The sequence below is a fragment of the Callithrix jacchus genome, chromosome 5 (assembly GCF_049354715.1).
Source record: "Callithrix jacchus isolate 240 chromosome 5, calJac240_pri, whole genome shotgun sequence".
In the NCBI taxonomy this organism is placed as follows: Eukaryota; Metazoa; Chordata; class Mammalia; order Primates; family Cebidae; genus Callithrix; species Callithrix jacchus.
In genome coordinates, this window is record NC_133506.1 from 11721803 (window position 1) to 11736481 (window position 14679).

At 48.7% G+C, this 14679-nt stretch overlaps 1 protein-coding gene across 1 annotated transcript in view; it reads right to left on the reverse strand.

Moving 5' to 3' along the window:
• Positions 1-9252: 9252 nt before the first annotated feature.
• ADRA1D (adrenoceptor alpha 1D) overlaps positions 9253-14679 on the reverse strand; it is a 28324-nt gene continuing 22897 nt past the window's right edge. Inside the window, exon 2 of the mRNA XM_002747323.6 lies at positions 9253-10757. Within this exon, the coding sequence (XP_002747369.1) occupies positions 10156-10757 (602 nt within the window). The 3' untranslated portion in view covers positions 9253-10155. The remainder of the gene's footprint in view (positions 10758-14679) is intronic.

Sequence of the window (14679 nt, forward strand, 5' to 3'; positions counted from 1 at the left end):
ATGTGTCGCAAGAGGAAAGGAGCCAAGTAGGGGAAGATCAATTATGTATTCATCTCATGCTCAGTAGATCAGTAAGATAAGGGGAACACGGAATAGCTACTTTTGGAGATATTTTACCTGTTATCTGTTTCCTTCTATCAATTGTTGAGAGAATAGTGTGGAAGTCTCCAGCTATAATTGTGTATTTGTTTATTTTGTCTTTCAGTTCTGGTTTTTATATTAATAAACTTTATTTTTAGAACAGTTTTAGACTTAAAGAAGTGAGAAGATAGCATCTCTCATCACCCCCAATTTCCCTTATTATGAACATTTTACATTAGTATATTTGTTAAAATGAATGAATCAATACTGATACCTCATTGTTAACTAAACTCCATCGTTCATGCAGATTTCCTTATATTTTCCCTAATGTCCCTTTTCTCTCCTAGAATACCACATTATATTTAGTTGTCATGTCTCCTTGGGTTCTGTGGTATAATAGGAAATAAACACAGTATTTTGTCTTTGTCCCTGATTCCTCTCCCAGAGCTCCTTAAACCCTCGGAATGTCTTGAGTGACTTCAGTGTCCTGTGTTATTCATAATGAGCCCCTTTTGATCCTACCTGAGTTAATGCTAACGAGGTGACTTAGGGCTGGGCTCCTAGATAACCTCAGAATGGGGACAGTCGCCAGAAAGACCAAGTAATTAGAGGAATAGAGAGTTGGAATTTTTATCCGCACCCACCAATTCCTGGGAGGCAGGGTGGCGAGAGATTAAGCTCTATTACAACTCCCGGGTGGAGCATGATGGCTCGCATCTGTCATCCCAGTACTTTGGCAGGCCCAGGTTACAGGATTGCTTGAGTCCAGGAGTTTAAGACCAGCCTGGGCAACATAGCAAGACCCCCATGTCTACAAAAATAGAAAAAATGAGCTGGGCATGGTGGCATGCACCTGTCGTCCTGGCTACCCAGGAGGCTGAAGCTGAGGTGGGAAGATCACCTGAGCCTGGGTGGTCGAGGATGCAGTGAGCCATGTTCGTGCCATTACCCTCCAGCCTGGATGATAGAGTTAAACCCTGTCTCAAAACAAAACAAAACAAAACAATACAAAACAAAACAAAACAAAACAAAAACAAAAAACCCCTCTTGAACAATAGGCTCTGATGAGCTTCTGGGTTGCTGAACACCTGGAGATGCTGGGAGGGTGGCACACCCAGATGAGGCATGGAAGCTCCGAGTCCACCCACACTTTGCCCTGTCCATCTCTTCACCTGGCTGTTCATCTGTATCCTTTATAATAAACTGATAAACTTAAGTACAGTGTTTCCCTGAGTCCTGTGTGCCATTTTAAGAAATTATTGAGGCCAGGCGCGGTGGCTCATGCCTGTAATCACAGCACTATGGGAGGCCAAGGTGGGCAGGTCACCTGAGGTCAGGAGTTCAAGACCAGTTTGATCAACTTGGTGAAACTCCATCTCTACTAAAAATACAAAAATTAGCCGGGTGTGGTGGTGCATGCCTGTAGTCTCAACTACTTTGGAGGCTGAGGCAGGAGAATCCCTTGAACCTGGAAGGCAGAGGTTTCAGTGAGCTAAGATCATGCCACTGCATTTCAGCCTGGGAGACAGAATGAGAGTCCATCTCAAAAAAAAAAAAAAAAAAAAAAAGATGTTTGGGCACGGCGGCTCACGCCTGTAGTTCCAGCACTGTGGGAGGCTAAGGTGGGCGGATTATGAGGTCAAGAGATAAAGACCATCCTGGCCAAAATGGTGAAACCCCCGTCTCTACTAAAAATACAAAAATTAACTGGGTGTGGTGGCATGCGCATATAGTCCCAGCTACTCGGGAGTCTGAGGCAGGGAAATCGCCTGAACCCGGGTGGTGGAGGCTGCAGTGAGCCAGGGTTTCGCCAATGCACTCCAGCCTGGCAAAACAGGGCAAGACTCTGTCTCAAAAATAAATAAATAAATAAATGATTAAAAAAGATAAAATAAAAAGAGAAATCATTGAACCTGAGGCAGGAGGTCGTGGGAACCCTGATTATAGCCGGTCAGTCAGAAACACCGGTCTCAGCCTGGGACTTGCCTTTGGCATCTGAAATGGTGGCATCTTGCAGGACTGAACCCTGGACCTGTGGGATCTGACACCATCTCAGGTAGGTAGTGCCAGAGTGGAGCTGAATTACACACACCACTTGGTGTCTGCTGAAGAATTGCTTGGTGTGGAGGGAAGCCCACCACATCTGATCACAGAAGTGTTCTGTGTTGATGTGAGAGTAGAGAGAAAACAAACTGTGAGCCCCTGCACCCGGGGAACCAACTGTTTTTGTTCCTCTTGACTATGACATTTCCTTAGGCTTTCCTTGTTTTTGATGACCTGGAAATTTTTGAGGACTAGTAGTCAGGTATACTATAGAATCTCCCTCTACTGGATTTTTTTTCTGATTTTTTTTTTTTTTTTTTAGACAAAGTTTTGCTTTTATTGCCCAGGCTGGAGTGCAATGGAGCGATCTCGGCTCACTGCAGCCTCCACCTCCCAGGTTCATGAGATTCTCCTGCCTCCTGAGTAGCTGGGATTACAGACATGCACCACCACTCCCGGCCAATCTTGTATTTTAGTAGAGATGGGGTTTCACCATGTTGGCCAGGCTGATCTCAAACTCCTGACCTTAGGTAGTCCACCCACCTTGGCCTCCCAAAGCGCTGGGATTACAGGCATAAGCCACTACAGCTGGCCTTTTCTGATGTTTTTCTCATAGACTTGGGTAATGAGGGTTTTTGGAAGAAAGGTCACAGAGGTAAAGTGACATTTTCATCTTATATCAAGGGTACATACTATTGATGTGATTTATGACTATTGATGTTGAACTTGGCTAAAATAGTGTTTATCAGGTTTTTCCCTGTAAACTTACTATTTTTCCTTCCTTTCCATATTATACTCAGTGGATACTTATATAAAGTATGGTCATACAATGAACCGCTACCTCCTGGGTTCAAGCGATTCTCCTGCTTCAGCCTCCTAAGTAGCTGTGATTACAGGTGTGTGCCTCCAAGCCCAGCTAATTTTTGTATTTTTGGTAGAGATAGGGTTTCACCATGTTGGCCAGGCTGGTCTTGAACTGCTGACTTCAAGTGATCTGCCTGCCTTGTCCTCTCAAAGTGCTGGGATTACAGGCCTGAGCCACCGCCTTAAAGTTTCCAGCCTTAAAGCTTTTTTCTTTCTCCCAAGCAATGTTTTTACGAGTATTTGTGCCACTAAATACTACTTTAAAAAAAAACTTGTATTTTCCAGCAATTATACTGTTGTCTTTCATTTAATAAACAGTTTTTGCACCCCTATTATAGATATGAACTCTTCAGAGATATAAAATGCAACCTGCCATCAGTGTGAGCCACGTGGTGACACTCTCAAATCACCCTGGGAAGAGGTTTACCAATTGACATGCCCACCACTAGGATATGGCAGCACCAGCATCTGTATAACTCTGCCATTCCTCAGGGTAACAAAAAATTGTTTTTTTTTTTGGCTGGGTAGGGTGGCTCATGCCTGTAATCCCAGCACTTTGGGAGGCTGAGGTGGGTGGATCACTTGAGGTCAGGAGTTCGAGATCAGCCTGACCCAACACCGTGAAACCCTGTCTCTACCAAAAATGCAAAAATTAGCCAGGTGTGGTGGTATGCGCCTGTAATCCCAGCTACTTGGGAGGCTGAGACAGGGGAATTGCTTGAACCCAGGAGGCAGAGGTTGCAGTGAGCTGAGATCATGCCACTGCACTCCAGCCTGGGTGACAGAGTGAGACTCCGTCACAAAACAAAATAAAACATGTAAAACCCATTCTTCGTTGGTGGTGGGCTGAATTTGGCCTGTAGAATTTTTGCACCTCTGCTCTAAGCCAACCACCATCCTGTTTCTCATTTTACCAGTCTCCTGGGCAGAGTGGTCATGCCACCCAGTTCTGGCCCAGAAGACCCAGGGTGTGCAGGGGGAGAGGCGGTTCCGGGCAAGCTGATAAAAAGAGGTGGATGTGACAGCCCAGATCCTTCTTCTTTCTCTGCCTTGAACAAGAACATGATGGTCATGATGGGACAATAAAGAGGTCAGAAGCCAACACACCACAGAATAAGAAGCAGTTAGAAAGACCTTGGGTCTGGCCGGGCACGGTGGCTCATGCCTGTAATTCCAGCACTTTAGTAGGTGGAGGTGGGTGGATCCCTTGAGGCCAAGAGTTCCAGACCAGTCTGGCCTACATGGTGAAACTTGTCTCTACTAAAAATACAAAGTTAGCCAGATGTGGTGGTGCGTGCCTGTAATCCCAGCTATTTGGGAGGCTGAGGCAAGAGAATTGCTTGAACCCAGGAGGCCGAGGTTGCAGTGAGCTGAGATAGTGCCACTGCACTCCAGCCTGGGCAGCAGAGTGAGACTCTGGCTCAAAAAACAAAACAAAACAAAACAAAACAAAAGAGCCTGGGTCCTTGACTGGCAATACCAACAACCATCTGCTGTATAACTTAACAAGTGAGAAAAATAATGCCCCAGGTTTAAGCAGCTATTGAGCTACTTCCTTATTGCCTGCAGCTGTGCCCTTAGCTGATCAGGTGTGCTAGAGATGCCATCATTATCTGCCCCGCCCCCACCCTCAGATGCTGGTGCCCAGACAGCTGTGTTTTACCTCACATGATCCATCTGGCTCCCATGTGCCCACCCTCACTGTTCAGACCTGACCCAAAATTAGCCAATCTATAGGTTGGCCAGGGACCAATGACTTTTGTGGCTTGGCTTAGTGGATGAATGGGAGGGATCAAGCTGATTCCTTCTCTCAGGAAAAGGAACTGAGATTCCTTTTTCTGGTTCTGGCAGGACAGAAGGAGGTGGACCAAAACCATATGGCTGAGTCCCGTGAATCCTGGAAGAAACATCTGCGAATGTCATGGCTGAGGTGTCTGCAGATGCTTCTAATGCACTCTTACCTCTGACTCCCAGCCCTGAAAGCTCAGCCTGTTGTGGCCCTAGCTCCTGGATTTCTTCTTTATTCCAAGCATATCCTGCAAGTCCCACTTAGTTCCTCCCCAGCCCAAAGCAATTTTAGAATGTAGCCAGCGTCCTCTTCCGCATTCCCTTTGTTTCACTGCTGGGGATTGGGGAACGGAAGAAAGTCCTGCCTAGACCCTTGACAGCCGTGCAATGTCCCCCTGCCCAAAGGCCCCAGCACCACTGGGCTCCTCAGAGGGCCATTCTGAGCAGAGAGGCTGCAGGAGCAGTTTAGCCTTTACAAGCATCTGGTTTTATGCTTCCCTGAAGCCACAAGAAGGAAAAAAAAAAGGATTTTTTTCCAAGTGGACAGTGAACATGTAACCCCTGGGGGTGTGGTGGGATGGGAATAGAAAAGGGTCAGGAGGGCTCTGAGGAGCTAAAGCTCTGACAGGTCACTGAGGGGAGGGTGACTGAGGTCCCAAAACTTTCTCCAGGACCTGTCAACACCTGGAGGAGGAGGAACTAAGGGGCTGGCTTGTAGCATAGCAGTGAGGAGCCTTTGGGGGCAGGGTAGGGCTCCAGATGGGAGGGTCAGGTGACTTGGAGGGCGTGTGGAGCCCATATTCCTGCCAAAGTCCAGGACACAGCTGGTTCTTTGCAGCCTCTAGCCCTCAGAGGACTTGTGGGACCAGCGGGGATGAGGGCCTTGCAAGGATGGTGATGGCGAGTCAGCCGCCAGACAAGCAATGGGGCAGTTCCCAGAGAAGGGTCAGTGGGCCAACTCCCCAGATCCAACATTTAGTAAACACTTAAGGGCAGCCCCAAGCAGCCCTGGGGACAGAGCCCCCCCCCTGCAGGGACGCAGGTGCAGATTCTGTCGGAACCCAGGATGACTAGGTGTGAGCTACGAGGGAGGCTGCAAGAAGTGCAGGGCTTAGCAGGGATCTAGGGGGAAGGTGAGGACTCTGAAAGATGGCGAGTGGAGAGGGCCACAGGGTCAGGGGCGCCATTATGCCCGAGAGAGTAGAGGAGATAGGGGATACTGCAGGAGGCGAGTGGCCTTGGGTATTTGCGGTGTGTACGGCGTCACCCAGGGGAACGGTGAACTTGAACATCTGGAACTAGAGACAACCTCTTGGGAGTCATTTCTGTACAAGTGGTCATTGAGATGACATGGAGTGGATGAAATTGTGTGAAGAGTTGAGAAAAAGAGGAATAAAACACTGGGGAGCATTTAAGAATGGAGCCAGAAGCCTGTGGAGGAGGCAGAGAGAGAGGAGGGTCAGCAGGTCAGAAGAGATCCCAGCGGGCTTGCTCAGAGGCAGGGCGGGAACATTCCAGGAAGCAGGGGCGGCCACCAGTGTGGACTGCAGCCGAGAAGGCGGGGAGGAGACCAAGGAAATGGAAGGTCCCAGGTGACTTGCAAAAGCAGCCCTGGGGATGCTGGGGACAGAGGTCCCGGGAAGAGTGTGGGAAGAAAGCAAGGTGGGCAGTGAGAGCCCAGCTGGAGGGGAAGGGCAGACTGGAGCTGGGGTCCTTGGGTGGGAAGTGGGAACGAGGCTCCTTAAGGATGGAGGGTGGGCACTTGGGTGAATGCTAGTGTCCTCAGAGGCTTGCTTCTGTCCTGGTCACATCTCACAGAACCATCCCTCTCCCATTCACAAACTCCCTCAGGCCTCATCCCATCCCCTGAGGATCATGTAAAGAAATTCCTACTAGCTGGAGACAATGGCCCCATTTTTTTTTTTTTTTTTACCTGCATCTCAGAGACAGTCTCTGTAATCAGATATGTGGGCTGGGCTGGGGTTCTGAGCACCTAAGGACCCAGGAAATGGCACAGTGAGTGCACTTCTTTCAGATGGTCCCCAAATCATTTCCAAGAGGCTGTCTCCTCCAGAAGGGCTGTTGCTATTTTCTCCCTTCCTCTTGACCACTATGACCCTTTGCCACGTTCCAGAACCAGTGTTAGCAGCACAGTGCTTTACTGATGCTTAGAACTGGATGCCCTTGATATGGCATGCTCTTGCTGGGGGCTCTGAAGCCCTCCTGCCCCTCCTGTAGGCTCACTACTTGGTGCAGGGATACAAGAGGATGTAGCTGTATTAAGGGGGCTCCTGCACCCAGAGACAGGGAACCGAGGCTCCAATATCATATGTATTTTGCAGATTGATTACCATGCCTAGAGCAAGTACAGGGCAAGCTGCTGGCCTTCCTGCTTCCACTCCCACTCTGTTAACTGGGGCAGGGAGGCCCACAAATCCTCCTGATGAAGGCTCTCTTCCCACCCTCCCCTCTTGCCCCCATTGTTGACTTTCTGTGGGATCAGCTGCCCTGGCATGCCCTGTGGGACTGTCGGGGCACTGGAACCAGAGTGACTCCATCTTAAATAGGGGCTGGTAAAATGAGGCTGAGACCTGCTGGGCTGCATTCCCAGGAGATTAGGCGTTCTTAGTCACAGCATGAGACAGGAGGTCCACAAAAATACAAGTCATAAAGACCTTGCTGATAAAACAGACTGCAGGAGAGAATCTGATCAAAACTCACCAAAACCAAGATGGCCAAGAAAGTGACCTCGGATTGTCCTCACCACTTCTTACGTGCTAATTATAATGCATTAGCATGTTTAAATACACTCCCACCAGCACCATGACAGCTTATAAATGCTATTGCAATGCCAGGAAGTTACCCTATGTGGTCTGTAAAGGGGAGAAACCATCAGTTCTGGGAATTACCCACCCCTTTCCTGGACTATTTGGAAAACTCAGGAATAGTCCACCACTTGTTTAGCCTATAATCAAGAAGTAACAATAAGTACAAGCAGCTGAGCAGCACACGCTGCTGTTCTGCCTATGGAGTAGCCATCTTTATTCCTTTACTTTTTCTGTTTTTGAGATGGAGTTGCCCAGGATGGAATGCAATGGCGTGATCTTGGCTCACTGCAATCTCTGCCTCCTGGGTTCAAGTGATTCTTCTGCCTCAGCCTCCCAAGTAGCTGGGATTACAGGTGCCTGCCACCATGCCCGGCTAATTTTTAGTATTTTTAGTAGAGGCAGTGTTTCACCATGTTGGCTAGGCTGGTCTCAATCTCCTGACCTCAGGTGATCCACCCACTTTGGCCTCCCAAAGTGCTGGGATTGCAGGTGTGAGCCACCATGCCTGGCCTATTCCTTTACTTTCTTAATAAACTTGCCTTCACTTTATGGACTTGTCTTGAATTCTTTCTTGTGCAAGACTCAAGAACTCTCTCTTGGGGTCTCGATAGGGACCCCTTTCTGGCAACAGAACCAACTTTTGCTCTGCTTAGAGACCCCCCACAAACCCAAGGCTGCTGTTGAAACAGGTGTGGCTCACCCCTGTCCTGGAGGTCAATGTTCAATTCTTTGACACTTGGGGTCTGCCTCCTTACTGACCCCTGATTTGACAGATGTCCCCTACCTCTGCCAGAAGACAGTGAGGGCTGTCCCCTGGTGTCCCCAGCTTTAGGGCAGCCAATGGGCTGCCAAGTGGAGCCTCTTTGGAGTATGCAACATTCTGTCAGCACCCAACATGCTCCTAGCCATAAACTTCCCTTCCTGCACCTATAGTCGGGGGTGGGGGGCGGGGGGGCAGGCCTGAAAGCTGAGAAGCTGAGAACCTACTGCAGATTCATGGTGTGAAATGTCTGCTTCCAAGCCCTGATATTGGCTGCCTTTTTAACTCTGTAAAATTTGGGTGAGATGCCTGAAATTGTTGGTGACCTTTCAGAGAGACTACCTACCTAGTACAGAATGGAAATTTTGGGCTCAAAATACTGGTCTATGTGGCCCCAGCAGCTGGGTCATCCAGTTCAGAGCACCCCCAGACACCCCAGTGTATTGTCTAACCCACTTTCCTACCAAGGGTCCATGGGGCCACGCCGTCACCCCCATGCTGGTTGGATATATGTGGTTGATACTATCCAGCTAAAATGCCTGCAATCTCATGGGAATACAACAAATGGGAATATGACATACTCAAAGCTAATAAATATGGTTCCTAGGTATGGGTTCTTTTACTAGCCATGTACGCCTACTTACTCGGCCTTGTATATCTTTTCTCATGTAAAGTTATGTTTTACCCATTTACCTGATGGCTGCCTTCCTCACTGAGGCCCTCAGAACATCACATAAGCATCTGGGGAGACTGACAAAGGGAGTATTTGTGCTTAGGATTACTGTTTGGTTCACAAGACTGATCATCTGAGTTTTAAAACCCAACAAACCCCCAAGTCCTTTGGTTATGCTAAAAGTCCCAGCAGCCATCAGTTAAAGAATCAGTTAAGTTAACCAGAAAGGCAAATGTAGATCCAATCTATTCTGTTGTGGGCCTTTAGTTCTTGAAAGACTTTAGGGGAAAAAAGTAGATTTTACGGGTTATGGGCTAAAGAGGGACAGTTTACACAGTGTGGACAAAATAGAAGTACTCTTACCAATAAATATGTTTCAAAACGACAAATAAAGCTCTCCAATTGGTGGCTCGGAATCCCAGCAAGAAGTGATGGGCACAGGCACAATGAGCTATGTACAGAGTGTAAACAGTAAGGCCCTTGAGGGGAAGTAATGAGGGGCAGGGCCAGATGATGGGGGTGCACGGAGGAGCCTGGGTGGTGGACAGAGGGCCCATGGATAAATACAACAGACTTGCATGACGGCCATACAATCTGCCACCAAAGCTTGTGGGCGGCGGTGGTAGGTCTACTGGGTTCCTCCAGTCGGCAGTAAGAATGAGAAATCTGTCCATTGAGGAGCCTTGGCCCCACTGACTTTTTCCCTAAGGGAGGCACTGGGGCAACTGGCCACAAAGCTTCTGTGCCAGTTCCCCAGAAGAGGAGAGGCAGGCCTTCCTGGCCATGCTTGGGGCTGTTTACTCAGGGTTCAGGGCATGGGGGATGGGGCAGTGCTTCTCAAATACGGATTGGGAGCAAATGGCCTCACGGAGCCCGCAGCCCCTCCCTTTTAAGAGAAGAGCTCTGGGCACCTGAGTCCACCAGGGGGCCCCATTACTCTTCACCTTTCAAGGGTTCCAGCCTCAAGCTCCGCCCAGTTCCTCAGGGAGGCCGCAGAGCGCTACCCCGATCAGGTGTCGGGTCTCTGATTTGCATGACGCCTCTTGAACAAAGCCAGCCTCCCTCTCTAGTCCCCCTTACTCCCAAGCCCAGCACACTGCGGCCTAGTTCTGGGGTCCTTAAATATCAGTCTCCCGTAGGTTGCTGTAGTCGGCCAATTCGTAGGCCTGGCAGGTGGCGCCCTCGGTCACATCGTGGGGGACGCCTAGGGACACGGCCTCCACCTCTGAGCGTTGGGCGCACGCTGCCTCTGCGCGCTGCGCGCCCCCGATGCGGATCCTGTGCGACAGGCTGGAGACTTTGGCGCGCAGCTGGGTGGTGGGTTTCCGGAGCGGCCCCAGCAGCCTCCACTCGCGGAAGGCGCTGGGTGGCTTTCGACGGCTGGCGACCGGAGCCTGCATCTCGGGCATGCCTGGGAGGTCGGGGTCGGGGAGCGCGGTGAGGGCCAGCGGCGCTCCGGGGGGCGCGGCGCCCGAGCTCGGGGCGCAATCCTGGCGCAGGCCGCTGGTGGAGGCCCGCCAGTGGTGGCCGTAGACTCGCCAGAGGGGGCGGCGGCGCCGGCGACGACGGCATTGGCAGCGCAGGAGGCGGAGGAAGGCGCGCTTGAACTCGCGGCTGGAACAGGGGTAGATGAGCGGGTTCACACAGCTGTTGAAGTAACCGAGCCAGAAGATGACCTTAAAGACGCCCTCCGATGGCTTCAGCTGCGGGAACAGGGAGCCTGTAGGAGGCAGAGGCCGACACTGGTTAGCTGCTTGGGTAGGGGGAGGCCAGGCAGGCCCTGGGCACAAAGGGGAGATACTTTGGCTGAGTATCCTTGGCTAAGTCACTGACTGGGAGTTCTCAAGGGATCCGTGCTGTAAATCAGGAGGTCTATGAACTTGGATAGGGAAAAATAATAATTGTTTTCGCTCACCTCTACCTCATATTGAGGATTTCCTTCAATGAGTATAGGCAACAAACCAGAGTAGAGTTAGACAAAACCGCGTGCAATTGCTGTTTTTGCAGCGCAAAACTGGTGCAATATTGGCGGTTTCCTATTATGACACAAAGTAGCAAACATAAGTCATGTTTGCTCAATTCTTTTCTTTTCTTTCTTCTTTTTTTTTTTTTTTTGTTTCACACGGCTGCCAAGGCTGGAGAGCGGTGGGGCAATCTCGGCTCATTGCAACTCCTGCCTCCCGGGTTCAAGCAATACTCCTGCGTAAGCCTCCCGAGTAGCTGGGACTACAGGCTCCTGCCATTACGCTTGGCTAATTTTTGTATTTTCAGTAGAGACGAAGTTTCTCCCTGTTGGCCAGGCTGGTCTCGAACTGCCGACCTTGTGATCTGCCCACCTCGGCCTCCCAAAGCGCTGGGATTATAGCTGTGAGCCACTGTGCCCGGTCTGTTTGCTCATTTCTGTGCGCCAGCATAATTTCCCAAAGTCCCTGACTCTGTGACAAAGTACAGCTCTCTGGAAAGATGCTTTCAAGATAAAATGGATAGAACTTATGCCCCGACCTCCCTGCCACATCTCTTGTCTGAGTCACTATATTCCTGAAATGATAAATGACACTAGTCCTTGCCTCTTCCTGCACATAAGATAACATCTGAACAGGTTAGTAATTATGCTGCTATGAACAAATATACTCTTACACCCAAAACTCAATATAATTCTGCTTTAATAGAACTTCTAGCAAGTTTAATATAAATGGAACCCCCACTACTTATAAACGGCAGATTAAAATACTGTGCAGGAGCAGTCTGAGACAAGCTCTCTGAAGGGCTGGCCTACAGGGCTTAGTCTGTAGTCCTCATTAAGACTTCTAAATAAAAGTAATGTATATTTTTTTAAAGTTTTTTTTTCTTTAATTGATCATGTAATTCAAACTAATGTTAGCAGTCCCCATAGATATTTTCCTGTGACTTTCCGTTGTTGCAGATGTTTTGAAATAGTCTCCATGCTCTTCATTTTTGGGAAACGACAGTCATTAGGATGCACCACTAGATCTTGTTATTTGTTTTTAGACCCACAGAGTCAATTTATTTTTGATAAAGGTACAAAGATAATTCAATAGAGATAAGGGAGTCTTTTCAACAAATGGTCCAGAACAATTGAACGATCTTGGTATGTGACACCTTAATGCAGAAGCACATTCATTACTAAGTCACACATTTCCTGTAAAAATATTTTGATGGCTTTTTCAATAAAATCTGTTTCATTTGTAATCTTTTGTATTTTGTTTCATGCTTTTGAAAGCATGACTTTGAGAAGGGACAGGTAGGTTTCCCCAGATGCCTGAGTAGTCTGTAACAAAAAGGGATAAGAACCCTGGAATTAAATGTTGGCCAAGGTTTGCTGTGTGCCAGGCGCTGTGCTGGGCTAACACACACGAGGAGGCATTACACATGGCCCTTATTTCCTAGCTAGAATGTGAGTGAGTATCATTGAGCTGCAGGTGGGGTGATGATGGTGGTGCTCAGTGTAGATGGTCCCTGACTTACAGTGGTTCGACTTAATTTTTTGACTTTACAGTGCTGCAAAAGTGATATGCGTTCAGTAGAATCCATACTTTAAGTACCCAAACAACCATCCTGTTTTTCACTTTCAATATAAATTGTGAGACATGCAACACTTTATTATAAAATAAGTTTTGGGCTAGATGATTTTGCCCATCTGTAGGTGAATATAAGTGTTCTGAGGATGTTTAAGGTAGACTAGGCTCAGCTATGATGTTTGGTAGGTTATGTGTATTAAATGGATTTTGACCTATGATATTTTCTTTTCTTACCTTTTTTTTGAGACAGAGTCTCACTCTGTAACCAGGCTGGAGTGCAGTAGCATGATCTTGGCTCACTGCAACCTCTGCCTCCAGGGTTCAAGTGATTCCCCTGCCTCAGCCTCCTGAGTAGCTGGGATTACAGGTGCCCAGCCACCACACCCAGCTAATTTTTGTATTTTTAGTAGAGATGGAGTTTCACCATGTTGGCAAAGATGGTCTCCATCTCCTGACCTTGTGATCTACCCTCCTAGGCCTCCCAAAGTGCTGCGATTACAGGCGTGAGCCACCGCACCTGGCCTCTGATATTTTCAGTTTACAACAGGTTTAACAGAACATAACCTCCATTGTAGCTTCCCATTGACAGCTGTGTGTTCATGTAAGGTGGGTGCCGTAGGCTCAGAGACAGCTTAGGGGTCTTAGAGGATGTGATGTACACGAGTCAGCCAGGATGAGGCAGGGCAGAGGGTATTACAGGTGGGGAAGAAAATGCCAAGTTCGGATCCTGGGAATATCCTATAAGATAAACTCAGAAAAATCTCATTTGAGACAAATAGTGGAGGGGCTTACATGCTGTGAAGTTTAGTTTTTATTTTGTGGATGCTCAGGAGCCATGAGTATCTTTAAGCAGGTGAGAGACAGGGCCTGGAATTAAGCTCCATAAATACAATGCCCATTGGCTGTTGAAATACAAGGCAATGTGGCTGTTCCAGTAGAAGTGGTCAGGAAAGACTTCTGGGATGGCTTTGAAAAAGGAGGGTGCCAGGCAGGATGGGGCAGGAGCACTGGGATCTGAGCTGTGCCAGGAAGACCCTCCTTTCCACAGACATCTCCCCTGACATCCCTACCATGGGCCCAGAAAAGGCCATTTTTCCAGCAAGGCACATGACCCAATGCAAAGACACAATCTAGGCAGCAGAGGCCACTCTTCATCCTCACTTACCCTCAGCAGCAGTAGGGGCAAGAGAGCAGTGGGGGTAGGGGTGTTCCGTCCTGGATAGAGGTTACAGGTGCCTATGAGACCAAGCAGGCCAGGGGTGGGGGGTCCTTGACAAATTATGGGACCTCCTCTCTGTTCCTCTTGCCATCAGAGAAAAAAGAGCAGGAATCCCTACTGAGGAGGCAGAGGCACCATTCCCCTCTCTTTGACCTGGGGAATACCAACTTTGCTTATTACCCCCCGCCCCACCATACAGAGACAGTTCCTGGTGCTAAGACAGACACCACAGGGGAGGAGGAAGGTCCCATAGCATCACGTGGCACAGGCTTCTCAAAACTTGGTCATGTAGCTCTGAGCAAGTTATGTGGTCTTCTAAGTCTTACTTTCCTTTTAACATGATTTTTCTAGAAGGAATTTTGTGAAGATTCATATATTTCAGGTCCCAGCTCTCAGCAGGCTCTTAATAAGTGTTGGTGCTTTTTTTTTTTTTTTTTTGAGACAGGGTTTCTCTCCTGCTGCCCAGGATGGACTGCAGTGGCATGCTCTTGGCTCACTCTAAACTCCACCTCCTGGGCTCAAGCAACCCTCCTGCTTCGGCCTCCTGAGTAGCTGAGACTACAGGCATGTAGCACCACACTTGGCTAATTTTTGTATTTTTAGTAGTATTTTGCCATGTTGGCCAGGCTGGTCTTGAACTCCTGATCTCAAGTGATCTGCCTGCCTCAGCCTCCCAAAGTGCTGAGATTACAAATGTGAGCCACTGTGCCTGGCCTATTGGTGTCTATTACTTACCCCCATTTCTGTGGCTTTTGAGTGAAGAGACCTCAGATCTGGGAAAGGACCCAGTTCCTAGCTCTGGAGAATAGCCAGAAATAGCAGCTGAGACCTAGTGGGTTTAGGGGCCACTGGCGCATCAGTCAGGATATGTGAAGGAGATTATT